The sequence below is a fragment of the Lampetra planeri genome, chromosome 4, assembly GCF_965212315.1.
Source record: "Lampetra planeri chromosome 4, kcLamPlan1.2.h2, whole genome shotgun sequence".
Taxonomy (NCBI): Eukaryota; Metazoa; Chordata; class Hyperoartia; order Petromyzontiformes; family Petromyzontidae; genus Lampetra; species Lampetra planeri.
The window spans coordinates 12,928,512-12,956,002 of record NC_136110.1 but is presented as its reverse complement, the minus strand read 5'-3'; the positions used below and the strand labels follow the sequence as shown (position 1 = coordinate 12,956,002).

The following is a 27,491-nucleotide window of genomic DNA, read 5'->3' as shown; positions in this document are numbered from 1 at the left end:
GGTGAAAGTAGCCGTGTTAATTCGCCAAAGGATCCCAATGGGAATATTTTTGCCACTGTCCCAGTTATTCAAAAGTAACCACTATGTGACATGGAGGGGGGAGGCCAGCGTCCCTGTGTCAAGATTTGGAACCTCATAAAACCAGACGTGGAGTTGACATTTCCTGGAACCGCATCTGAACACCTCGGAGGGGCGATCGAGCGATTGTGACAATCCTCTCGGCTTGCACAGCAGCGCCAGAATACAGATAGGTGCTCCGCACGCGGCAGAGCAGTCCTCTTTGCAACTTCCCTATCAATCCCAACTAACACCAACCCCAGGCTGTCCCCTCTATTCGTGAGACGTGGATTTTGATGATTATACGGCGAGCCCCTCGCTTGTGTTTGGCGCGGTCACGGTGACAGCTGCTTCATGGTTACGTACCTTGCGCGTGGGTATATTTGAACTTCGTTCGCACCGCACGTACCAAACGTGCTCATCGGAGGGGTTCGGTGGTGGGTGGAAATCAATGTTGTTGTGCTCCCAGTCTGTTCCACAATCGTCAGCAACGACTGGCAGATGGACATGTCCCACCAACGGCATCGTCTCTTCACCAGGTGGAAATGCTGGGGCCGTGCACCCGATCCGCATAGCTATACAGTATCCACATTACGATCTTATCTTAATTTATATTTAAAGAGCGCCTTTGCTCAAGGCGCTTAACTAACATTGGTTTCAAAATAAAAACGGTACAGTAAAGTAATGATTTAGATGGCAGGGGCGTGTGCAAGGGCTGATGCATGAGTGGCAGCAATATAGGGTGGTCACGACAGGGTAGGGGAGGGATGTAAAGAAGTGGAGGGGCGAGGGGAGGGATGAGGAAGAGAATGGACAATGGAAGAGAGGTGAGGCTTTAAGAGATGAACGGAAGGAGGTTAAGGAGGGGGACTGCTTCATGTGCAGGGGAAGTTCGTTCCAGTGGTGGGGTGCAAGGAGGGAGAAAGACCGAACACGAGGTGAGCCATGGGGAGGAGGGGTAGAGAGAAACAGGATGGGGAACCAAGTGGACGAGATGAGAAGGAACATGGAAGGAGACGTGGAGTTGATTATATCCCCTCATCACAGCTGTCAACCCATACGGTTTACCCCATATTCTTGTACAGGGAAATTGGGTGTTCAGGTCCATATGGCGTACAGCCATTTCAATATGGGCAAACAATGTTTGTCTATTTGTTTGTGTTTCTCCCTTGTGATGGGACTTTGTAGGATGATCGTTGAGATTTATAAGGGCACGGGGTGACCAATAAGGTCTGAATTGGTCTGTAATAAGGTAGGCACTGAGTAGGGGTTGACAGGTATGCCTTATCCATGGAAAATCATGAATCAGATACATTTATAATGACTTGACACACTTATCTTGAAATGGCACTTTATTGAAGACACGTATATATCAACCGAGGCCACACCCCTCTTCTCGATCATTCTCACGGACTCTGGACGCTCGCTCCACCGGCAGACTCCACCGTCCTCTTCCGTCTCCTGACCACGCTCCCTTCTCGAACATTCCCATAGCCACCAGTCCCTTCGCACTCACAACCGACACCCCTGTCATTACCTCCCATGGCCACTAGGAATTTTCTGTCATTACCTCCCGTGGCCACTAGTCCCCTCACACCGCATGCAGGCTCTATTGTCATTACACATTTACCATACAAATGTGCAGTGTATTGCCGACAATCATCCGTGAGTCGGTACAAGTTGGATGCCACTTACTTCTCGGACAGTGTCCGCAACGTAGCAGAGATGTTGCAGCTGTGCCTTCCCCCCACAGCTGGAGATGGAAATAACACTGGTGGTGTAGACCAATCAGTTTAAAGACAATACATAAATAATTATCAGAGCATGTTTTGTTTGCATGTTCACCACACATACGTGTGATTAATTAGAACTTGATTCCTTGCAAAGGGTTTCTATTTGGTGCTTGAATATCCTAACACCTGTTTTATTGCCAGAAAGGATAAAACCTATTCTTATTTTTTTCATACTTTTGTAGTGGCATAGTGATGGCCGCTGGCAGAAAAGGGATCTGCGGCGTACGGCAGTTCTGACATCAGCAGGCCAGGATATACACGAGAGGGGGATCTAGGGGAAAGGTCACAGAAGGGGCCCACCAGGAACCCGCTAGTAGGTTCCAGAAAGGGGCCGTGGCCGGGGCGAAGCGAGGCCACGCTGACAGTATAAGAGGGACCTCGGGGCTGTTGTTCGTAGTTGGATAACTGTCGTGCTGCCGATTTACATCGTCACTGTTCTTCTCGACGTCTTCGTCTTTACCATCTCGAGGCGCTGCCAGTCAGACAGCCTACCAACTAAGCGGCGTCGCCGATAATAGACGGACTAAATTTTAAAAGTGTTAACCCCGATGGTGCGCGTTAAATAAAGAAGTGCCTCCAAGTCTGATCGTCTCCGAGTTAGTCACTACACTTTGATACTAGAAAAAAGGTCCCATGTTATAACCCTTCTCCCTGCGGGAACAGCAACGTTACCACAAGACTCGCCTTAGTAGTCATCATTTTTCTTGAATGAGAGAAAAAGTCAACCCCGCCGATAGTAGCAATATTTGCGAATAAGAGAAGTCTCAATGTGTTTACAGGCGAGATGTGAACTACCTCGTCGAGGATGCAGGAGGTCGTGAGTTCACTCCCGACCCTGACGCCTATTGAATATTTGAAGTTTGCGTATCTCTCTCTCCCCCGTGGTCGCGCGGATTTTTCTCCACATTCAGAATCAACATCACCCGTTTAGAGTATTGAGCTGCTGCTCTCCATTTCCACGTGATAAGCCGCTTCGTTGAGTTATCATTTGTGGCCAAGTCGCTTCTGAAAAAGAGCGAAAAGCTCAGTGGCCCTTAATCTGGAACAATAAAACAGTTTGTAGATTAAGTAATTTTGGTTAAACAATAAAGTATATGTAAATGAATTTGTGTGCGACTTAGACAGTGCATTTTTTTATATATCAGTGTATGACATATGTATGTTGAACATTTTACGTAGCCAACATTGCATTGTTTCTGTACGCGTGTTATGTGTACACATTTTTTGCGTGTGTTCTGTGTGCAGAATCAGCACATTTCGTGCATATTAATAAAAAATAAAGTTTGGAGATGCAACAATATTGCGGTGTATCCCTAATCCAGAAATAATCAGAATACTGTATGTATTTATCCTGGAGGAATACGACAAGCTATAAAGCTATTTTTCACAGACGTCCAGACGAGTTGACGGGAGCTGGCAGGGGCAGTGGCGAGGGAGATAAGTGCCAATGCAGGTTACGTTAATTCCCAATGACATGGACGCTATTCGCGCTGCAATGTTGTTTTTTGTCATTTTACAATCTTTCCCGCCACCCCAGCCACAACCTGATTATATCCACATTGCGCTTTGCTCTCAGCGAGACAAATCTTTCATACCTGGAACTCTCGCAGAGCAGTGGCAAAGTGCGTTTACAGTGTCCATTGTCTTTTTGTCCAGAGAAATTGTTGACTTGGTCAGAGACCATGGAACTCACCACCGCACTCGAGAACCCGATGGAAGCACAGGCAGCTGGCTGGCTGACCTGGACTTGAGCCCAGGATTGCCAGCTCAGTGCTCTGTGACCTCTGACCTGAGTCACCCAAGCTACGTTCCACAACTAAGTATTCGCGGTACGTTCAACTTCTTTCTCACAGTGCGTAGCCAACCGTGCTAGCCAGAGGTGCGGGGGAAGGACAACTAAATTAAACACAAAAAGCAGTTCTAAAGAAATTAGTTTTAAATATAGATATAAAAGTCCATAGTTCCCAGTGGCTTCTTACTATTGGAAGGAAGAGCGTTCCAGACGGCCGCGGAAGCGCCTCTGAAAGCGCACGGCGATGCGGTGACCGTCTTTGTTTGATGGCCGAGCCAAAATCCGCTGCTGCTGCGAGGATGACCGGAATTCGCGTGACGATGGTTTGTGGGGTCATTTGATTGGGGCGAAACGTGTGGTGTGTCTGACCGCTTCGGTTGCCTTTGTTCAACGGTTTCCAGCCGATTAAAATGATCATTCAATCCGAGCACTCAAAACTCGAACCAAACGATTCGTTCGCCCATCGTGGCTCCAGATTGGACACCAACTGTCGTTCGACTCAAGTCTTGAATTTGAACGCTTCCCCAGACCATGCCACCAAATGGGCGCACGTATCACACACATCACTCCACATCCACACGTACAACCATACACCCAGACATGTACGTGGTGGAAACTACAAACAGCAGGGTTAAAGGTGTACCCAAACGATAGCCATCTACCCATGCTGCAATGAGTACCACAAAACCATGTTCCAAGAACTTACACGCGGCACACATACTTCTGTACAATGATTTCCTTTGTATGTTGTATTTTACGTCGTAATAATATTAGATAAATATTAAAGAACTATTGAATTTCAGAGTATTGGCCTATGTATCACTTACAATACAATTTGCGGGAAGTACAGAATGTATTAAACATGTGTTTTTAGTTCGCCAATATAGAGAATGTGGTCTTCACCAATTGTTGTTGAGGCACATATTTTAATAAATAATAATCATACAGTAATTCACTTTGTAATGCACGCGATATTTCAAAGACCCACATGACCGTCACCCCTGATAAACGTAATTCTCACTGTGCAACGACTGCACCTCAAGTCCTTGTGAATAAAACAGAACATGAAATAACTGCTGGTATACACTCCTCAATGCCTTCGTTTTCTTGACGAAACCTGACTTCGACCCCAGTATTTTTTTAACAAGCTGGTTTTCATAGCTTATCACAAGTATGCATTCCTTTGTAGGCAATGACGAATCTTGGAACGTAGACCACAATGGAGTAACAATGGTGGACCCACCTGACGTAACTTACTGGAAGCTAGACCACATCTTTTTAAAATAGTGTTTATAAAATGTTTTGCTCAAGATGGGATTTTTAAAAATGTATTCTTGTCTTGCTGCTTATAGTGTTTGTCATGGAACGCCAAAACAGTCGGAAGTTTAGTTGTAAGTATGAACTGTTATTAGTTTTGACAGGTATGCCATGCAGATAATGTGCTGTGCTATGTTTGGTCCAAACACAATGTCCCCGATTGCCTTTAATTGTTGGCCAATCATATCTTCTTTTTTTACATTTTAGAATAGCTCCTTATTCCAACTAAATGCGTAATGGAGAACCCGAAAACGGTACAGAAAAATAACTTGTAAATATTATCACCCCTATCAACTCACTCGAAACCTACAAATCATTCAATAACATTCATCGCCTGAATCTTGATAGTTGCAGTGACAATCACAGACAACACGATGATTGTGCCATGCGACTTCTTTATTCGTTTAACAAAAAAGGCTGCATTCAAGCATTCACAAATATTATTTCCTGTGGAGAATATAGGAAGAAGCAACACCAAACTATGTTATTTTATTTAAACTAAGCATTCTCACTGAAGGAATGTCACTATAATTCTAAATAAAGTCTGTTTTCCTTACTAACATGACTTCAAGCTTATTTTGGACAGCCCAGCACACAGTCTTGGTAAGTATCTGTTGTATTAATAGCTATTTGTTTTTGGGTTTGCATCTTCCTTGAGGCAGGGGTACAAGTGTAATATTGTACAAGCCGAGCACAGACACAAAGCCACAACACTAAACCCCACGTACACGTTTTCCAATATGTAATTAAATAGGACATTGCAACAACAGTACTTGTGTTACTTTTAAACGCACTTGCAATATTTTTTTATATTAAATCCCCTTGACGTTACACATTTAGATAATAGGTTAATACTGGCTGCTAAGCGGTGTTTGAAAAATAAACTAATCAAACATGAGAAACAATTATGATGCTTGGACAATGTCTGTTCATGATGAAGTGATGCTACTTAATAATCAACGAGAATCCAGTGCACAAGAAAGAACGTACAATTTGCAACAAAAACATCAACGATAGAATTCCTACCATCTGAAAACACGAGCACAATGTGAAAAAACATTGATGACACAATTCTATTTGTATCTCAATGACACTTTCAACTTCATGTCAATTGACAAAGGATTAATTGAGAACTCTCCTGGATGAATCCTTCACCCCATGTTAGAGCCGTCACAGAACTACTTCTCAAATATCTTTGGAGGGGGCACCTGTCCACCCAGTCTACTACAGGGAGTAAATGTTCATTGCGTGACAGTCAACCCGATATAAATTCAGTGCAAGACCAAATAAAAATAATTGGGTACAGTCAGTGGTAACCAAGGGTGAGATCATACACTGCCCTGGATATCTGATTCTAATAAAGCCTGGCCCTCGGTAGTGCTGGCTCGGCACTCTTAAGCCACCCGGCAACCGCTAAAAAATGTGCCAAGATGAAAAATATATCAATATTAACATTTCACAGCATTATGGGAAAATATGAACTCACAGGGTAGCCTAACAGAAAGTATTTACAGTATATAAATAGCAGCTCAGTCTAGACAATATATTTGACATTTTACAGATTACGTTGTTAAATATTAAAGTTCAGTATAGCATCGATTCTACTTCATGCTAATTCCACCTTAACGAACAACCCATTTGTCAATCCGCTGCTGAATGAGGGCTCCCCATGCCGTGCAGGCAGTGAGGGTTATTTGGCCAGACTTCACCGCACCGGTCGGTGTGGGTTGGTAAAGGTGTGCGCAGTAGAGGACATGGAATTTGCTGCACTGCCCTCGATCGCCTGTTCATGCATGGTGGTCACCCACACGAGCACTCTCCAGGATCAACACTGCTAAGCTTACCAAGTTTGAGAGGATTGGGCGAGCATAGCGTCGTCCAATCAGTGCCTCCCATGCCTTGAAGAACAACAAGCAGTATCAATTTCCTTTGATCGTCTTAAGCCAGTGTACATTCCAATTACTTACATGGTGGACAACTCGATCCATGAACCAACTTTGAACTTTCCACAAAACGGTGCACACCTAGAGGCATTAATTGTATTGACCTCGAAGAGACGAATGGATGAACAGACTTAACCAGTAATTAATATGGGTCCTTTCTTGCCAGTATTAAAATATAACAATATTGTTATTTTAGCCAGTAATTATATGTGGAACGTCAAGATTGAGAATTTGCTGGTCCACTGAGCTACTGCCACAATTGTTTATTTTTTTTATTGAGGCTCCACATTTTATAGGCGAGCGAATGAGCTTGTCTGTATACCAAGTCTCCCATTCAGCCTTGACAAACTCCAACAGTCCGTTGAAGGTAAATTTATGAGATCATCGCCAATGCAATTGATACCACCACACCTTTCCATTTGTTCCTTCTTTATGACGACACAAACACATAAGAACTACCAAAAGCTGCTTGGTCTTTAGTATTTCAACGACATTCACAGACACTTCAACAAGTTACTACTATCCTTTCAGCCACCAACCACCACCACATTATATCAACTGCTATATAATGTCCCATGCATAGTCAGGCATTTCAATGACAAAATACGATTAATGAGCACGAGATTTATTTATTGGATGAACCAAACCTGACCAACCAAAGATGTATCTAAAAGTGACTATTACTATCAAGTCGCATCCTGAATTGCTGATTGATTAATTAAATTGACAGATCACATTCAATGTCCCTGTATTTAAACAGCATTGAGTGGTGATTATCTCCATTGGCAATCCCTATGGCAGGAACCAGTAATTACACTGTAACAATTTTTTTTGTTCCTGGGTAATAAGTGTTATTTCCTCATTGCTTATGCTTCAAAAGTACAGAAAATGGCTATAATTCCCCACAAACTTTGCTTTTGTGACCAGGACAGTGATATTTTGATATTTACCCATTTTCAATGAGAAAATGGGCGAATTTGTGTCTTTTCGTTCACATAGTCAGAAAAAAACATGTGAATAAAAATTAGCATGTATTTATACTAAAGTTATACAAAAATGACAACAAAAGATTTATGAGTAGTTTTTCGAGATTTACGAATATACTATAAATCACGTTGATGAATCAGCCCCCATCATGTTCTCGTTATACTTTCCTTGGTAGTGGCGTTCAAAGTCCAGTATATCCTGGTGGAAGCGCTCGCCTTGCTCCTCTGAGTACGCTCCCATGTTCTCCTTGAATTTATAAAGATGAGCATCAAGGATATGGACTGAGGGGCATCCTACAGCCCATTTTCCCATAGTTCTTCACCAGTCTCATCACACTGCTAAAGATGGCGGTTGGTCGCCTTCCCCACTCTCTAGTGTATGTACTGCAGGAATCAGGTTAGATTAAATGTAGTCGTTTATAGAGTACTTGGTAGTTTATTTAGTAGTATATAGTAGTTTATATAGTAGTGTAGTAGTAGTTTATAGTAGTGTATTGTAGTGTATAGCAGCGTAGATGCATAGAAGGCGGGCGATTCAGGCAAGAGGCAGGCTTCGTGACTCACCGACTCAACTACCCAGCAAATACCCAGCACCCTGCAACTCCCCAGAAATTACCCAGCCAATATAAATGTATCACTCGGCCTTAAGATTTGCATTTAACTGCTCATATAGGACCCACCACTGCGATCTCTACATTGGGTCAAACGTAACATCTCTTAATGATTGATGGCTTGTGCATCAGATCTTATTTATTTACGATGGTGTTTTAAGAACAAATGTGACCTAAGGTCCTCGCTGATTTACCAGCTTCACATTCCTTATTGCCGTAAAAATACTGTAGGAAGGTCCTTTGCTGTTGATGCCCCCAGAGTCTGGAATGCTATCGCCAATAAACTGAAACTTGGATCATTACCCGTGAGATCTGCACTCAAAACTGCTCTTGAGAAGCTGTACACCCCCTGTTGCCACTGCTATGCTGAGTGGCCTGAAATCAAATGCATCTCTCCGGATATCCACTGCAAAGTATGATCTTGAGTTTTGATTATAGTGTGTTGATCTTTAAAGGTGCATTGAAAATGTTTGATACTACTGCTGTTATGGAGTGACTCATGCTGCCAGCTATGGCTGCACAGATGGGTCGTACATGTTATGTATATCGTTTATTGTTCAATTTGAATCACAGTTCCTATGATTACTATTACATTGTTTCTATAGCTTTATTTTGGTGATTTCAAAAACGTCTGGTTAAGCCATGTTTGTTTGTTGAAGTTTAGAACTGAAACTGAACCAGCTCCACGTAGTTTTCAACCTTGTGATTACCCAGGAAGCCACGAACCACTGCGACAAAGCTGTTCCAAGCCGATTTCTCCTTACTAGTGACCTTCTTGGGGAATTCATTTCACTCCAGAATCTTCTTTATCTGTGGTCCGACGAAGACACCGGCTTTGACCTTTGCCTCAGACAGCTTAGGGAAGAAGTCTTGAAGGTACTTGAAGGCTGCCAACTCCTTATCTACGGCTCTGACAAATTGTTTCATAAGGCCCAATTTGATGTGCAGTGGGGGTCCATCAGTGGCTCTCACTTGACGTTGTTCCTCCCCACAGAGAACTCGGTCTGCTGGGGCTAGTCCCGCCTGTGGTAGTGCGCCTTGGTGTCTAAACCTTTTGTAGTAAATGTTGTATTACATGTTCATTTTGATTCATATGTTGTTTTTCTGACTTTATGTGAACGAAAAGACACAAATTCACCCATTTTCTCATTGAAAATAGATAAATTTAAAAATATCACTGTCCTGGTTACAAAAGCAAAGTTTGTGGGAAATAATAGCCATTTTCTGTAATTTTGAGGCATAAGCAATTACGAAATAACACTTACTACCTAGGAACAAAAAGTGTGTTACATAGTGTTATTGTTCAATGATTATAATAATGATTATAATCATTGAATTACTGTTGATTATCCATAAACTTATTTAATATTTTCCATAAACGTATTCAAACTTTCTACAAGGAAAAAAAACCCAAGTCCACCTCGAACTGGAATTTTACATTATAACATTCCAAATGTGAATTAGTTGCTGGCGAGACGCTCACCAGTTCACATCACACCTCCCATCAGTACCCAGGTCTCACCGGGGGAAGCCAATGATGCAACCACCATCCAGTGTGCATGCCGTTGGGGCTGCACTCCCAGTTATAAAACTCAATGTCGAGGTTCTGTCAGCAGCTTCATCAGCATTTATCACTTTTCAACATACCGCTAACATAATTTGTCTACAGGAAACTCATTCCAACCGAGGAATCCATCCATTAAACACGTCGATGCCTTCAACTTAAAGTAAAACTTTTTTTTATTTTACCAGGTAAGGCCCACTGAGATGTAAAGCGACCTGGTCACAAATTATTGCTCAACGAAGTGGCTTATCACGTGGAAATGTATCACAGCCAAATACTAAAACACATGTTGATTCTAAATGTGGGGGGAAAAACCGGAGGACCCAGAGGAAAATCCATGTGACCACGGGGAGGCACACGCAAACTCCAAATATATACCAGGCGTCAGGGTCGGGATCGAACCCATGACCTCCTTCATACCAGGCGAGGGAGTTAACATCCCGCCCCTATAGCGTCCCTCATTCCAAGCATTACTCGAGTGGTACGGGTCATCCGGCGACCCAGTGGTATCAGACCATCTCACTGAATCACCAGACGTCCCAGATAGGAGGCGGCAACAGAGGAGCTTGGCTTCACCAGATTTAGTCGGAAATGGGGAGTCTTAATTCGGCGACCTGGAAGCGGCTCGGCAGCCACCGGTACAAAGTTGCGCAACGTTCACGTGAAACCAAGATCTACCACAAGTTAAAAGTCGTCGCCCTTTCCCAAACTGGACAAAGACCTAACCCTTGCTGCGGGCAAGTGGCCAACATCACTGCCCTCTGTGTGCTTCAAAGTCTTGCAATGTCCAATCCTCCAACATAGATCACCAGAAGTGGAAGATATCCTGAGTGTCAAACAAAGCTGGCTTCTGACGAGGCTACAGCACATATGAACAAGTGCTGATGCCTACAACATGAATCGAGAACTTTTTTTTTTTACTTGAAGACATTGGCAGCTTTACTGAACTTGACAACCACCTATGACAGTCGGGAACAGTGGCCTCCTTAAGATGTTCAGAATCCTGCTGAGATGTGTGGTTTATATCATCAAACTACTTCTGCATGACAGGTGGTTCAGAGTATACATGGGGAAAAAACAAATGCTCTGAGGAGGTAAATCCTTAGCCACATGCTTGTGGCTACCTTGTTTAACCACTACACCAACAACCTCCCACACACCCACTAAACGATGACATCAACAGGCTGCCAGGCTGCTGGAAGATGCAGCGTCTTCTGCCGAGTGTTACCAAGATGGCGTCGAGTGTGTTACATCGTCACAATGCTAGTGCTGCCACGAACTGAAGATTTGCCTCAAAAGACAAGAGGGTGAGACACGATCCGCATATTAGGCAATGCGCGTCATCTCAGGAGCTAACCAACTCCCATCCCCCTTAGCCACCAGTTCCATATATCCGTCGGAAGGCTGCGAATGGTACGCTACCGGGAGAGGATTTGCGACAACCAAAGTCTGTGCTGCACGTTGCTTTCTTTAGCCCACCTACTGCTGCACTGTCATCACGGCACCCACCGTGGACCAACGTGCCACGCCAGGATGTACCAGCAAGGTCTTCGTGGCACGAGTGACTTGCATCGTCAACAGGAACCGAATCCTCGTGGCCGACCCCACGATCTGCCCAGCTGGGTTTGAACTTCGGCGCCGTGCCTTGACTCTGCTCAAACCAGGTTCCAAACTGGCCAAGGCCTGTTTGTAGCAAGCCTGCACTGGATGGGCTTACGCAACAACTAGAACTGTAACAGCGGCACAATACAGACAATGAAGCACATTGTTTAAAACTATCCACCAACCAAGCTTAAGGTGGTCTGAGGACCGTGCATTCTGCAAATGATAAAAAACAAAATTACATTGTATTGGAGCACTTATTGGAAATAATAGCGGTCAAAAGAATGAGAACATAGAGGCTGATTTTGACCCGTTTAAATTAACAAATTGGCATGCAAAAAAACTAAACCCTCACTTGAAAATAAAAACTAAATTGTATCACTCCAATTACAGACTCGTCAAACACTTAGATGTAGTTCCCCATGATTAGATAATTGGAAATAGTGCTCTTGCAGTCATGTACAGGAAACACACACATGTGACGGCTCTAGTTGAAGACCTGGCTGCCAGCAGCCATGTGCTGTATCTTGGCAGGCAGCAGAGTGACCATTTCCCTGCTGAGCTCCAGCTCGGGCTGTGCCACTTCCTCGACGTCTGGATTCTGGTCGCAGTAATCCACCACATAACGGTAACACTCGAGCGACAGGCGCGCGTTGGCAAGCCTGCTCGCCGTGTCGGACACCATCAATTTGCTGTGCAGCCGACCCATGCGGAACTTTGCCACAAGCGCCGGGCGGACCACATCGATGTCCAGTGTCGCTGGCGTTTCGCCCCGCGAGTTACAGAGCGAGTCCAGGAACTTCTGGTAGTGCGTAAGGGCCGCGCGCGCCAGCAGATTGATCTTCTTGACGGTGTGTGGCTGCAACTGCTCCGCGTGGTTCGCCAACGCCACCTTGAGATCCATCATGTCGTAGTACGTGTCGGCCACCTCAAAGCACAGCTGGCGACACGCCGTCAGGTAGAACTGGGGGTTGAGCTGCGTGTAGAGGCCCTCCAGCATGTCCACACGTCGCTTCTGCATGCGGCAGCGCCTCTCCAGATCTTCCTCGAAGAAGGCGAGTGCTTTGAACAGTGCACTCTGATCACGCACTATCTGCACGTAGTCGCTGGCATGGCCGTCCAGCACGAAGAATTCCTTGGCTTGTGTCACACGTGCCTGCCCAAACAGGAATATTTCTCGCGCCTCCTGGAAACTGAGTGCTTTGCGGCATGGAACACGCTCTTCTGCTCCCGCCAAGGCCTCCAACATATCGGCAACACTCACCAGGCTGCTGAACTTTATATCTGCACCGTCGCTACCTTCATTGTTTCCATTCCAGTCCCCGTCCATGTCACCATTACCCTGCTCGTGCTGGCGCTGACGCTCTGCGTGCAATTCTGACTGCCGCTCAGTGTCCAGCTCGCTGATGTCATCCTGCAGATACATGTAGAAAAGGTCACATTTAATGTTTACTTTAAAAAACAATGAGTTCAAGAACTACATCACCTACTAACTGCCATAACGTTTAAGTACATATTTTCCCTGCACTATGATTACATTTAAAAAAATTCGACTCAATGCTTTTAACCATGTTACTTCAAATCAAGTTGACCCAAATTTTGCATTTCAGCAAACGTCAAAGGGTTTGCATTCCTCATACTAAAGAAATTAATTCACTCTTTCCCGAAACAATTTACATCTCCCGACATGTACATCTAAAAAGTTTGCAAAGAAGCATGAAGAGGCAGGCGCACGCTTGGAATAACTCTGGCACGGGAAGAGGAACACGTGGATTTGAGAATCTGCCTGTTAAGAAAAGTGAGCTTGGGTAGGACACGTCGCTAGAAGGGATGAAGACAGACAAAGGAGGAAACGTGCCCAAGAGGGCAGACATTATGGAGATGGAGCAATGGAATCAGCTCATGTGTCAGAGCATGATAGTTTCGTTGCGAGACTGTGAAAGATTGGCGATGGCTTGAGGAGGGCTTCATCCTGTAGTGGATATTTCATGGCTGTCGGTGAGGACTGTAACCAGATCATGAACAATTTCCAGATTTTAAAGGAATATTCATTTTTATTGCTACATAATGATGATATTGCTAAATCACAAACATTATTCTTGCTAAATCACATACATTCATTAAGAATAATTTAAATTATTTAATTAAATCACACACTAACCTAAATATATGATATGTACATAATAAAGGTGTTTTTGGGTTCGATCGCGTAAATATAAATGTGACGTAAACCCACCAGAGCCAATGAGTAAGGTTTGTCACATATTGGCACGTTTTGTTTACGTGATAAACCATACTAAATTGGCTCTGTTGGGTGGTGGTGAGTTAACGACACATTTATATTTATGCCATATAACCCAAAAAACCTTTATTATGGATAATAATGTTAAACTATATGACATATATTTCGATTTAAAGCTTTCGTGACTGCAGGGATTCATCTTCTTGGTTCTTTCGGTAAAGTCACGTAGAATGGAAATAATAAAATAATAAAAATAAAACATAATAAAATAATTATCACGACGTTTCGGCCACAACGCAAGCAGCCGTCCTCAGGTGGAGAGCAGGTCTGTCGAGTAAACAGAGTCTGAATGAGACTGTCTACTCGACAGACCTGCTCTCCACCTGAGGACTCTGTCTACTCGACAGACCTGCTCTCCACCTGAGGACGGCTGCTTGCGTTGTGGCCGAAACGTCGTGAGAATTATTTTATTATGATTTATTTTTATTATTTTATTATTTCCATTCTACGTGACTTTACCGAAAGAACCAAGAAGATATATGACATATACTTGCTAATCAAGAATGGCATAGCTTAATAAAACGATAGAATGCATGTTTAAAAATGTGAAACACTGAGCAATGAATTACTCTTGCTTAGCTTTTAGCTTGCTTGCCTTGCTTGCCTTGCTGGTTTACAGAGATGAGAGTTGCTGGCATGCAGGCCTGGGAATAAAGTATCCCCCAAATCGCTGTGCCTACCTCATTAAGTCAAATAGAGCATTACAGCTAAAGGTAGATTTATATAAAATGTTATTGAATGTAATTGTTATTGTAATAAGTCGACGCTGCAGTGGCTGATGAGAACTGCGAGCTGTTTGAGTGGTGCAAGTTCGAGCATTTTCTCTGTGAAGTGGTGCAGTAACCTACGCAGGTGGGCAGATTGTCGAACATGCAGATAATGAGATGACTGCCAAAATCGAGCATTCAGTCACGGTGCATGCGCGACAATCAATTGGGAGTGACTGAGCTGCGATAGGCTTAGCGTGCACATGTGGAGAAGTGCAGTATCACTCGTGGAGTGGCAGAATTGCCACCTTAAGATTGGTGGGACTTGCACACATGGAGGGGGAATGACATCTCCCCAGCAGGCGATCCATTGCTTGCACACCACTGATTGATTTGGCATGCATTTTAGACCAAGCAGGATATTGTTAAGAACTGTGTGCAGAGTTATAATTTAGAAGAATTCGGTACTCAACCAGGTGTAATGGAATTAGGTGGAGATGCTCACTCATTGGAGATAGGGATAACCAGGGGATGTCTAAAAGGAGACCTCACAGCACAGATAACACACAGCGTTGGTGTACGGTGCTTTTTTCTGGATTTTTTTCCTGGATTTTCTGTTTGCACTGAGTCACATAGTCACTTTAAGATGTTTTCTTGTTCATGTTTTTGTTTTTTGTTTGTTGCGGTTGCACCCGATTCAAGAGCCGAATGGCACACAGGGCTATACCTAATAAATGAACTTGAACTTGGAGACACCAAGCTACAGTGGAGGTGAGTTCCACCACCAATAATGTTCACAGCAAGGGTGGGGATCGAAAGAGAGCTGAATGAAACTCAACATCCACTCGAAACTGTAATCACAGCTTTACGCTGCGATTACGATCCTGCACTACACAGTAGTTTGATGGTATAGTTTAACCCTTTCCCATTCCGATGATGTACAAGTACGTCGAAAATATGTCATCAGTTTTTCTTCCGATTCAGAAGCAAAACTAAAATAAAATAACCTTATCGATACCAATGCTCCCACAAGGCCATGCAGGAGGGCGTGTGCCACAGTTTGGTGCCAGGTATCATAGAGTGTGGTCGTGTCACTACGGTTCTCTTCGGCAAGTACAATGTTTTTAAAAACAGTGGCGCTACGCCTCTCTAAGTAAAATTAACGCTGGACCGCTTGCGTGTTTCGAGATTCGGCAGTGAACAGGACACCCACCCTGCAACTTTCAGTCGTCTCGGAACGGGGAAAAGGTTACTGTGCTGTACACCAGCGTCCTTGAAGTAATAGGGATTCCCAAAATGAAGGCGAGGGCCAAGATCAAGTCTAAAGCAGAGAAGGAACAGGGCGGGGCTAAGTGGAAGCAGCAGAAGGCTGCTCCCCGAACACCAGCCGGTGACAAAGAAGATGCGGCGTTACCCGACTTGCATTGTGGAACCCCTTTTCTTCTCTGTGGACTGGGGGGGATGAAGCATTGGTGAACTGGATATTGCAAAGCGTGGTGCTCGATGGTGTGGAGTTGTCGTGGCAACTGGCATTGCGTGCTGAATTGTGGGATGAGGTAGTTGGTGTGGGGTGCCATCTGGTGGATTGTGGAGGTGGTGCGTGAGGTAATCTTCGTGATGACAAGTGGGTGTTGAGTGGAGTGGCAGTTTTGGTTTGAGTGATGATAGTAGGCCACGAGGGCTCCACATTGATCTTCAGACTTTAAAGTCTAAACCAAGGCCAGGGGGAAATCGCAAGTGTGCGAAACCGAAGTGTTATCAAGATTACTTTTGCAGATAGTAGGGACTTCTCCATATCTGAAAAGCTAACCCAAGCAGCCTTCATATTACCATTGTGACCTCGATGGGCATATTGAGTAACAAAGATGCTGGTTGACTTTAGCACAACCGAACATTATTTTCACACCACCCTAATGCCACCTACTGATGCATTCGTGAACCTCATTCTCCTAAATGATGCACAAAGCAGCACTTGTACAAAACCAATTATCTCCCTTGTTTATTCATATTACAGTATCTGTGGAAAGTGCTATTGGCAAGCACCTGATGTCAGTGTAGAACAGTATTTGACATTCCATATGATTCTGACGCTGGGGTACAGTTTTCTATTACAATATTTATTAAAAAAGAAAAACCAAACTAAAAAAAAAGAAACTATTTTAATTTAACCAGGTAAGACCCACAGCTATATAGCTCTTTTCAGAAGCGATCTGGCCACAAATGTTAGCTCAACAAAGTGGCTTATCGTGTGCAAAAGTATATCAGCCAAATTCTTAAACACGTTTATAAATGTGGAGGGGAAAACTAGAGGACCTGGAGAAAAATCCATGCGACCATGGGGAGAACATGCAAACTCCAAATATACAGCATGCGTCACAGGGTTGGGATCGAGCCCATGACCTCCTGTATATCAGGTAAGGTAGTTAACATCTCACCACCGCAGCACCCTGTGGCAGCTTAACCATCCCGGCAGTTTACATCATTCTTCTTTGCTAAAACTTGTAATTACACTATGAGTTACTCCCAAAGTGAACCTTAATCCTAACGACAGACTTGACCCTGTCTCTAATCCTGACACCAATCTTTATCCAAACCTTGACTCTTACCTAAACCTCATAATTGCTATGAGAGTACTTGTGTAGAGGAGTAAAATGGGGACGTGACGTCAGGTGTGCCGTTTAGTGCGATGACGTCACGTCTCCTAGGGTACTTAAGGGATACCCCGTGACGTAAGCGGGGTCACTGTGGGAACGGGTAGAGTAAGCAGGGTGAAGAGGGAACCAGGGGTAGAGAGAGGGATTGAATAGCGAGTCTGGGGAGAAGCCGGTGGTAGCCGTAGAGGTGCTTCTCTCTCCGGTCGGTGGAGTCGGCAGAGTCCACGATCCGACACGAGAGAGAGAGACCGGAGCTAGCCAGCAGGGACCCGGACTCAGAGTAGGACCACTAGCCCCAGGGATTTGTGTACCCTGTGTAATATTGATAAGCTTTAATAAACCCTGGTGGAAGCCCTTAACTTACCTCCGTCTCCGAGTACGTCCGTCGGAACTTCTCTACACTTGTACACCGACGTCCGGATAACATATTCGGACCCCGGAGACCAAATTCAATGTGCTCACATTGCTCGTCCCTCCCGTGGCGCGCACACGGCATGTTCCATCACTCATACAAACAGGGCCGACGAGCACTACCATGGTACGATTCCTGGTGACGCCAATGCCACTCTCCCCAAGCGACCCGGATCATTGTAGACTCTGTTACAGAGATCAATGATGATATAATCATCATGTATTTGAGAGATGTGGCCAAGTTAATTGTGTGCGTGTGTTTTAGTTAAGGGCCCACCTCTAGCTGCTTGCGCGAGTCCTCCAGCAGGTTCAGGCAGTACTTGATCCAGCAGCGCGCCACTTCCGCCTGTCGTTGGGCAATCCTCTGCGCGCAGTCCATATCTTCCGCCTCTGCAATAATGTCACATATCAGTGTATTTACAAAAATCATGCATACAGTGCACATCCTTCATTTAAAACTAAAATCCCATTCAGGCACCAAAGTTGCCCTTTCAGTAATATGCATTGATGTAGCACAGTTCCATTATTGGCAGAGCCAACATTGGAAAGGCCACATTCCAATACTATGGACAAACCTTTCCACAGGATGGCCACTATAAATATACAGTGAACCCTCGCTATGCGCGAGTTATTAATTTCTGCGGTTCGCATATTCACGAGTTACTAAATGTATACTACTAATTTCCTTTTCGCAACTCGTCGGACTCCAGTATTCGCGAGTGTACGACGTGCCAGACCACCGACACCGGGGAGGTGTGCGCAGAATGTTGTTACATTTGAAACTGTCTGCGAAGATTAGGCACGACCCCTCGGCTGCCCGCTTAGTCCTTAGTCTCACAGTAATCGCGCTCCGAACTAGCGATTGTGCATTTTTATTCTCCATGTACTTCAGTCGACTTGGACATTTTGGCATAAACGGGCTGACTGTGAGGTCTATTAAAAAGGAGGCGAATGAAATCAGGGAAATTGTTGTGGCGAGTGCTCCCCAATTGTACAAAAATTATAACAACTGTGCGTTATCAAACACCTGCATCTCTCAAGAAGTCATCCTTCTGAATTCCTCACCATCAACACCACCTCGATCGTCGTCAAATCATCATAATCAAAGGTAATAAAAACACTTTGTTCTTTATAATGTATTATTTATGAATTGTCGTGATCAATGGCGGCGGAAAGGTCAAGAAGAATGAGAATTGAAGTGACATCAGCATGGAATGAGTTTAAAAGATGGTCCTCGACATTGAAAAGGGCTGTTTCGGTGGAATGGAGAGGACAAACCCCAAATTGGAATTGGGGATAGAGGGAATGAGAAGAAATGTAGAGTGAGAGCCGGTAATGAACAAGACATTCCAGAATTGTATAAAAGCAAGGCAAAATAGATATAGGGCAGTAATTGCCTGGAATGGTGGGGTCAAGGGATGTTTTTTTGAGGAGATAAAAAATGATGGCGGATTTGAAGGTGGAGGGAAGACACCAATGTAGAGAGGGGAGTTGAAAAGAGACACAAGGTAGGGAATGATCAAGGGGAGAGGGAAAGGAAAAAGGGATGCAGGAATGGGGTCAAGGGGGTAAGAGGCAGGGTGAGTTTTGAAAATAACAATGGTAGAGCTCAACTCGAGACGTCATGAAGGCGGAGAGAGGAGGGACAGTGGAGCATGGAGGAGAGGAAAGTGCAGAAATTTGAGCTTTGGGGAGAGGGGTAGACACAAGGGTCGACCGAATGAGCTCAATCTTACAAACAGTGGGAGAAACCAAGAGCAGAAGGAGTATTGGGAGGATTGCACAAGTTTTGTTCTTTGTTATTTTGGTTTAACACGTAGGCTTTCGCGACCAATATCATCCATAAGAGGTTTTTTTGGGTTAAAACATCAGAGAATGCAGAAACCTTGTTTAATGGGGACAGCGATGCCTCAGATTATCTGAGCTTTGTGGTTAGAATCAAGTTAATATCACAATTATCAAAGTGCAAATTATAATTTTGTAGAAATGTTTGTATCACATTGAAACAATTAATGGACAGTAAACATGATTGGCAAAGGATGTGATTACAATTGTGGTTGACAAACACTTTCATTCCAAATACAACTGTCAGCAGTAGCAGAACACACGTGCCAACAAGGACACAATTTATTTTGATAATGTTGAAGTTCTGTGCAAAACTAGCTACTACTAACCAAGACTAATTAGAGAATCTATCGAAATTGAAAGGAATAAAAAATACTCTTAACCATTCGAATAGCTACCGCCTTCGTGCTGCGTGGAAGCAAATCATCAAATAATACATTATTTAAATGCATGCCTATCTATAAAGGGCACCATACTTCAACAGGGATTACCATTGGCACGGATATTTTGATACACACAATAGGCAGGAAGGACAAGTTCAAAGGGCTCACATAATGCACATGCATAATGTACGTTGACTCATTAATCCCCCTGCCTCTGCGCAAGAGCGCAGAAGTGTGGTCACCATATCCACGCCTCTATATAAGGAACAAAACAGTTAGACTTCTCCACAAATCTGGCTGTCGCCCGATGAAGCTAGTTGTAATTACTGGCGAAACGTTGTACTCAGATTGTAAATGTTGTGGCTTGACTCTCCAACACACCAGTGTGCTGTACTAGTGACGAATTGACATGTTCTGTTTACGTGACTACCCTTACTAGTTGGCTGTGTCGGGTGGTGGCGGGTTTTAACAACAGATTTATATATTTACGCGATCTAACCCAAAAAAACACTATTATGTTTGTTATTTTGGATAAAAATGAATGAAGAACCTGAATGGAATACAGAGTGGAGAACATTTGGCACACTTACCCTCGGTGTCCACAGAAGTCTTGGCCTGACCCAACACCACCTCTGCGGCTGCCAAACAGTGCCGCCCCACGCGGTACCGTTGCTGTAACAACCACAAGAAAACCACATGTGCATTAAATTCCTGCAACGCTGACCAGCGTGAGTTTGTCCTTACAAAAAAAAGATACTTCCGGTCGTCTCTCCATATTAAACATTATATTTCTTGAGGGCGCAATGCTCCTGTTGTGATTGTTAAAATGGGTTCAATGAAAATTTTATTTTAAAAAAGTGTTTTCATTTTGTTTCACAACCTATTTTTAAAACAAGCTACATTTTTATATTCTTTGGGTCTTTCGGTAAAGTCACGTAGATCTTACATTAGCATGCTAATTTCTCACATTAACATCACTAGCCCCGCCCACTTAGTTTATGACCCTTGGGCTACACCCATTTCAAACCTTTAAAACAGTCTGCTTTTAGCAGCTTTCCCCCTCTGTTTTCCTCCTGATGACGATCGCTTGTGTTATGATCGAACCGTCATAGTTTTTTGTTTATTTTATTTTTAATAATTTGAACATATCTACGTGACTTTACCGAAAGACCCAAGGAATATTAATTCCTGCAGTCACGAAAGCATTAAGTCAAGAAGCTAGATTTTGTTGATGAAACCATAACAGCAAATAACCATACTCTTTGGTTATTTCGGTAAAGTCACGTAGATAGGAAAATAAATAATAGTTTACGACGTTTTGATCGCAACAACAAGCAATCGTCTTCAGGTGAGAGAAGCATGCCATTGTGACGAGGCATTGTATCGATCCGAGAAGGGGGAGGGGAGGCCGTAACAGGCGAGAGGGTGGGGGTGAAATTCAAAGAGGGCTTAGGTGATCTATTGTTTATTTTCCTATCTACCTGACTTTACCGAAAGAACCAAAGAGTATGAATTCCCGCAGTCACGAAAGCTTCAAATCAAGAGCAAATAACCATTTCAGAGTTTCTTTAAACAAATGCTGCTGAATAATATTGGTCTGAAAAGCCAATATGCTGGTGGATTAAAAAAAGAAGTATGTGGAGAGATTAAGAGGTGTATGTCATTATATTCCCTCTTGTGGTTCAGTTGATTTCATGCATACGAGATTGAGATTTTAACATGCAAAGAATTGTAATCACTAAAAATAGAATGAGAGATGTATGGTAAATATTACTGGAGAGGTGGTGGAATTCATCCAAATTAAGGGCAGATCTAAATTTTGTGTGCAGCCATTGGTGACTGGGCTAAGACCCTCAAACTCTCACTATACAGTACTTGAGAACCATGTCTAATCACCGTGGCCGCCTGGATTAAAACCCAAGTTCAGTGATGTTATCAGTGCCAGGTGAGCGTGTGGACCTATAAGCCACCTGGTAACATCAAAATTAACATCAAGTATTGTTAACCTACAATAGAAAAATATTCCGTATTACTTTGTAAATGTATTATTTTTAAATATATATAAGTGATTTACATCTGCTCCACCCCGCATTAAGTAACAGACATAACAATTCAATCTAGTTATTTTCTTTGGGTTAATTCACCGATAAAAATGTAGCTTACATTTAAGGCAAAACTGTATAAACAATAGATTTTTCAAAGCAGGCAGGTACCACTTGACCGAATTCAAAACTAATGTGGATCAGAGGTTTTGAAGGAAAAAAAAAAGAGGGAGATTGTAGATTAGATCAAGGGACATGCGGGAGTATTACTGAAAACATAAATGTACGCACGTGGGCCACGTAGTACTGGGAGAGAGTGGCGGCATTGGTCGCCCACTCAACAGGGTCGTAGTGCTGCCACTGGAGTTGACGCTGCAGTGTCAAATGGCAGTAGCGTGCAGCCCTCTCGTTCTCCTCGCCGCTCTTGTACGCCTGAGCCAGGTAGTAGAGGGTGTGGGTGTGCGCAAGCTCAAACCTGGACCAGAAACACACACAGGTTTGGGTTTGCCACGGCCACTTCATCATCTATCGTTCATCAAACATGTAACCTCCGATCGGCACGGTTGGCTAAGTACGGTGCACAAGAAGTTCTACATACATACGACACTTTAAAAAAAAACTTCTTAAGTTGGTTTCTGCAATACTCTTACATATAAGGCAGCAATGTGCGCCGTAATACTTACCATGATGTTAAAAGAGTGGCAGAAAAATGCTGGAGAAACGCCATACGTTGGTTAAAGCTACATGTTGTAGAGAAGCGTTGGTTCTGAGATATCATGTCCCACGTGAGAAACCTTCACCTGCACTGCCATGGAAAGTGTCCACCACCTTTCACTCCCGTTCCACGCTGCCCAGCATGTCTCCACTCATCAAGTCTTAATGTTGCTTACTCGTGCACGGTGGTGAACATGGGTCAATTAATCCACTACCCACAACAACAATGGTTACCTGACTGTACTGAACACAATTCTCAAACTAGGAGAATATCTAAAACAGCTTACTTACATCATGATGTGGTAGTTAGTGGCAGGGAGCCACTCTCCTCCCAGTGTTTGTGGATGAGAATTAGTCTCATGGAAGCTCATCTGCCTTCAGTTAATGTACAACCACCCAAATACCACCATACTATAGTGATTTCCATTGACCTACTGGAAACTTGTCTGCCAGTAGTAGTGAATGTTGTACTATAGAGATGACACATGCCTAGACCAGGGCCCCACTTTCATCTGGTTTTCTACTCATCATGTTGGTCATATGAAATTTAAGGACAGGGGCAGAAGGCCATAATCAGGGTAAGTGTTCAAAATATGCACCCCATATATGCATACCATTTTTTAAACACATTTTCCCCAAATGTAATTAAAACAATTTCACAATTGAATGTGTTTATGTTGACAAACGCTACTCAATCTTGCACCTCACACGCCTTGTAGAAAGACATTAATGGTAGTCCGCAGCAGGGGAAACATGGATGCATTTTACCTTCAAAGGGGTTCATCAGAGAACCAGCTGTCAGCCATAACGGTTCCTAGGCAATGGTAAATTCCTTGTGTGGTCTCTGCACATATAAAGTTTCCCCGCTTGGATTATCAATATTATAGCATTCATTTTTTTTGGTTGACCCTGAACCAGTGGGAGGAATTATACCAGGGGTCGGCAACCAAAATAACAAGAAAAGTCTATTATTTTCGGATTCTGTAAAAAAAATCAATATTTCAAGAGCCACAATGCGTGTAAATGCGAGACGGTGGGTCCTTAATAAGTAACGTCACGAAGCGGTCCTTAAAGAACCGCATGCGGTTCCGAAGCCACAGGTTGCCGATCCCTGAACTATCGAGTCCCATGGTAGGAAGTTTACGACATATACAACAGTACCTGGCATTGGGACAATTTACCTTAATCTTCGTTGTTGCTCCGAGCATTTGTCATCTTCTTTTGTAAACAAGTCGTGGATGTCTAACGGAGGAGTTCCAACCTGCAATAAAGTAAAACAACCACTTTGAATAAAAAGGCAAAGCAGTACCCAAAATAAAAAAAAATGTTCATCAATACTTTAACTGAGAAAAACAGCACCACCGATTTGTTGACCTGTAGTAAACCCTGTTTTTACGCAGGCAGTCTGTGCTCACCTCTTTCATGAAGGTCTTGTAAAGGGCCTCGGAATTCTCAAGAAGGACTCGTGCCTTGCTCATGTCGTCCCGGTTTGCCCACAGAATGCCCAGCTGATTCTGTGGAATGGACAATAAAACGTGTTTATTTAAGAGTGGCAATGTCTTTTTCCCTCAAAATCAGAAATGTAGAAGGTAAAGAAATATCACGGTCCAAATGGTGCTTTATAAAGTTAGGTCCATATACTTTGAAGGACTAATTCAGGCTTTGGTTGATCTATATTTTGGGTTGAATGACCAACTTTCTGACCAACCCATACTGAACATCTGATTCTGACCATATTTCACCACTCTGGTCAGTGGGACCATAGCTATCGGAGTATAGAGTTTGTCCAAAAATGTAATGTTGCTGGACGGTCTGCTGATAATGCAACAACCTATAACACCTGTGTTATGCATGATTGGGAAAACGAATAGATTCAGTAGAACGTCGTCGCATGTCCGACCCATATGGCGTGATGTTCTCTTCCTCGCCTGGTATGCAGGAGGTCGGGGGTTTGATTCCAACCCTGACACCTGCTGTATATTTGGAGTTTACATGTCTCTCTCTCTCTCCCCGTGGTCGTATGAATTTTTTTCTCCGGGTCCTCCACATTTAGAAACGTGCATTGAGATTATGAAGATTATTTTGCTGCTATGAATTTCCACATGATATTAAGCCATTTTGTTGAGCTATCACGTGGCCAGGTCGCTTCTGAAAAATAAGTTCACATCATAGGGCTTTACCTGGTCATACTTTTTTTAATGTTTAGTTTTATTTGTATATTTTAAATGATTTGCTTACCTTTCCGAAACTTGGCACTCCTATAAAAAGCACTCCTATCGTGTTTTTGTACCGTTTGTTGGAACGCTCTGACCCGCGAAAAAGAGCTTCACAGCTCATCGGATTTCTCCACGGATGGGACTGAATGATCGCGCGTGGGCTCTCCATCGATGAGAGGGCCGTGAAGGTGCGTGACATGGCAAGTGACCACCCACCTGCGCGTGCATGAGCACGGAGACGGCGTCGGGCGCCAGCCCCTCTGCGCGCAGGCCGCTCAGGCACGCCTCCAGGTGCTCCTCGGCGCCCGCCAGCTCCTCCGTCTCCATGAGGTTCACCCCGATCTGCAGCTCCAGCGCGGCGCTCAGCAGGCGCTCCCCGCGACCTCCCGGAGCGGCAGCCCCGGTGGCCTCCCACCCCTCGCCCTCCTCCCGCTGCTGCTGCTGCCGCTGCTCCTCCTCCTCGTCGCCGCCTCCTCCTCCCCCCTCACCGCGCCCGCTCAGCGCCCGCTTGAGCTCGTAGAGCAGCTCCCGCGCCGCGTACTTGGACTTGAAGGGCTCCCCGGGCGGGTCGCGCTTCGCCTCAACCTCGGAGAGGCGGCGCGCCTCCGCGTACTTGACGCGCCACTGCGCGAACTCCTCGCCGCCAACGCCGCCGTAGCCGCCGCCGTCGCCACCGCCGTCTCCTCCATCGCGGTGCTCCATTGCAGAGACGCGGTGGCGCGATGACGTCATAACGCCCCAGCGCAACCGCGTCCACAGCAGCGCGGCGGGGGTGACGTGATGACGTCATCACGCCCCAGCGCAACCGCGTCCACAGCAGCGCGTCCCCGCCGCCCGGGCGAGGATGACGTGATGACGTTATCACGCCCCAGCGCAACCGCGTTCACAGCAGGGCGGCGAGGGTGGCGTGATGACGTCATATCGGTCAAACGCAACCGCGTTCACAGCACCTCCCCGCGGCCCGGGCGAGGGTGATGTGATGACGTCATGTCGGTCAAACGCACCCGCGTTCAACGTCCCCGCGGCCCGGGCGAGGGTGACTTAATGACGTCCCCTACAGCCTTGAGTTCTTGTGACGTAACCGCGAAAACGTCACCACGGGCAGGGCGATGGGATACGATGACATCATCGCGGCGTAGCATGGGGACGTCACTACGTTTAAAAACGTACTCTTAGGTTTTTTCGGTAAAGTCACGTAGGTAAAAAATTTAAATAATAGAAATAAAATAATAATAATACATGAAAATAAATCAATTAACTCACGGCGTTTCGGAGGCCACACAGGTCCCCGTCTTCAGGTGAGACCTTCGCAGCTAAATTTACTGTATCAAGTGAGGAAAAATCCAAGAGACAAGCTCTTAAATACAAGTCAAGTGGGAGGGGTGAGGGGCTTATCTGAATGTGGTAGACAATGAATGGAACTGTGGGGGGGGGGCTAGAAGGGAACAATTGGTGCACCTCAACTCGGGGTTACGGCCGATGTTGGCTGCCAAATCCAAAATATAAAAAGCAGTAGTGTTAAACGCTGGATATGTCAACACTCCGTAAAGTAGACTAGTACCTGTCAAATAAGATGGTACACATATGCGTAGTTAAATTTTTTTACATGGTTAATAACAACTTTCCAATGGTTGCTCAATTTGTACCCATCATCACGGTTGAAGGTATGTCTGTGTTTGTATATCTGGATGGCTTCGTGTGCAAACCTTTGATGGTAGCCAGAAGGTTTGCAGAGCACCTTGGTCTCGAAAAAGACATGAGAGCCCACAGCGTTGTAGCAATGATCGGCAACGGCGGAAGACTCAATTTTGCCGTGTTTCAGATCTGACTTGTGCTCGCGGACACGATCGAAGACATGGCGTTTCGTTTCCCCAATGTAACAATCACCACAGATGCAACTCAGTTTATAGACTCCAGGGTATTGCAAATCATGAATGACCTCTTTCACAGATGGGATTAGATCACGGATTTGATGTACTTTACTGAGTCGGACGTGGATCTTATGTGTTGTTTAGAATTTTGGAGATCTTTTTGGTCACGCCTGCTATGTATGGAAACGTGATAGTTTTGATCGGAGTTTCAAGTGGTTGTTTCTGTATGGTGGGAGAAACAGCTTGGCGGATAGTGCGGTCAGAGTATCCGTTCATCTTGAGGGCCCGATGTACATGTCTTAATTCACTGGCCAGGTGGTGTTGGTCAGAGATGCCATGAGCTCTGGTATAGTGTTTTGATGAGATAATTATTTTGAGCCGGTTGGTGGTGGGAATCAGGTTTCAAGTAAGAATCTGTGGGTGGCTTTCCTGTAGACAGAATGTTCCAAGGATCCATCAGGTCTCCTCTCAAACAGCACATCTAAAAATGGTAGTTTGCCATCTTTTTCCACTTCCATGGTGAATCTGATGGATGGGTGTCTGGAATTGATGTGGTCCAGGAAATGGTTCAATGCTGGGAGGCCATGTGGCCAAATGACGAAAGTGTCATCCACATACCTCTTCCACAGGGAAGGACGCAGGGTGGACGTCGGGATGGCGTCTGATTCAAACTTTTCCATG

The 27,491-nt window shown here is 44.5% G+C and overlaps 1 protein-coding gene across 1 annotated transcript; it reads right to left on the bottom strand.

Annotated features, from left to right (window-relative positions):
* Window positions 1–5,334: 5,334 nt before the first annotated feature.
* Window positions 5,335–25,671, bottom strand: KIFBP (kinesin family binding protein). Its single transcript, XM_078593306.1, has 7 exons — window positions 25,156–25,671; window positions 24,139–24,237; window positions 23,905–23,984; window positions 22,301–22,484; window positions 20,558–20,639; window positions 18,017–18,129; window positions 5,335–13,079 (listed from the first exon to the last, which is right to left on the bottom strand). Exons 1-7 carry the CDS (start codon window positions 25,669–25,671, stop codon window positions 12,153–12,155), a joined length of 2,001 nt encoding a protein of 666 aa, XP_078449432.1. The 3' UTR covers window positions 5,335–12,152.
* Between the last annotated feature and the right edge of the window lie 1,820 nt (window positions 25,672–27,491).

Excerpts from the sequence above, each read along its gene's own strand:
- KIFBP (XM_078593306.1), bottom strand. The coding sequence starts at position 25,671 with ATGACGTCATCGCGCCACCGCGTCTCTGCAATGGAGCACCGCGATGGA. Across the intron at positions 20,640-22,300 it reads CCCAGTACTACGTGGCCCAC|CAACGGTACCGCGTGGGGCG; the intron begins GTGCGTACATTT and ends TGGTTGTTACAG. Across the intron at positions 18,130-20,557 it reads GACTTCTGTGGACACCGAGG|AGGCGGAAGATATGGACTGC; the intron begins GTAAGTGTGCCA and ends ACATTATTGCAG.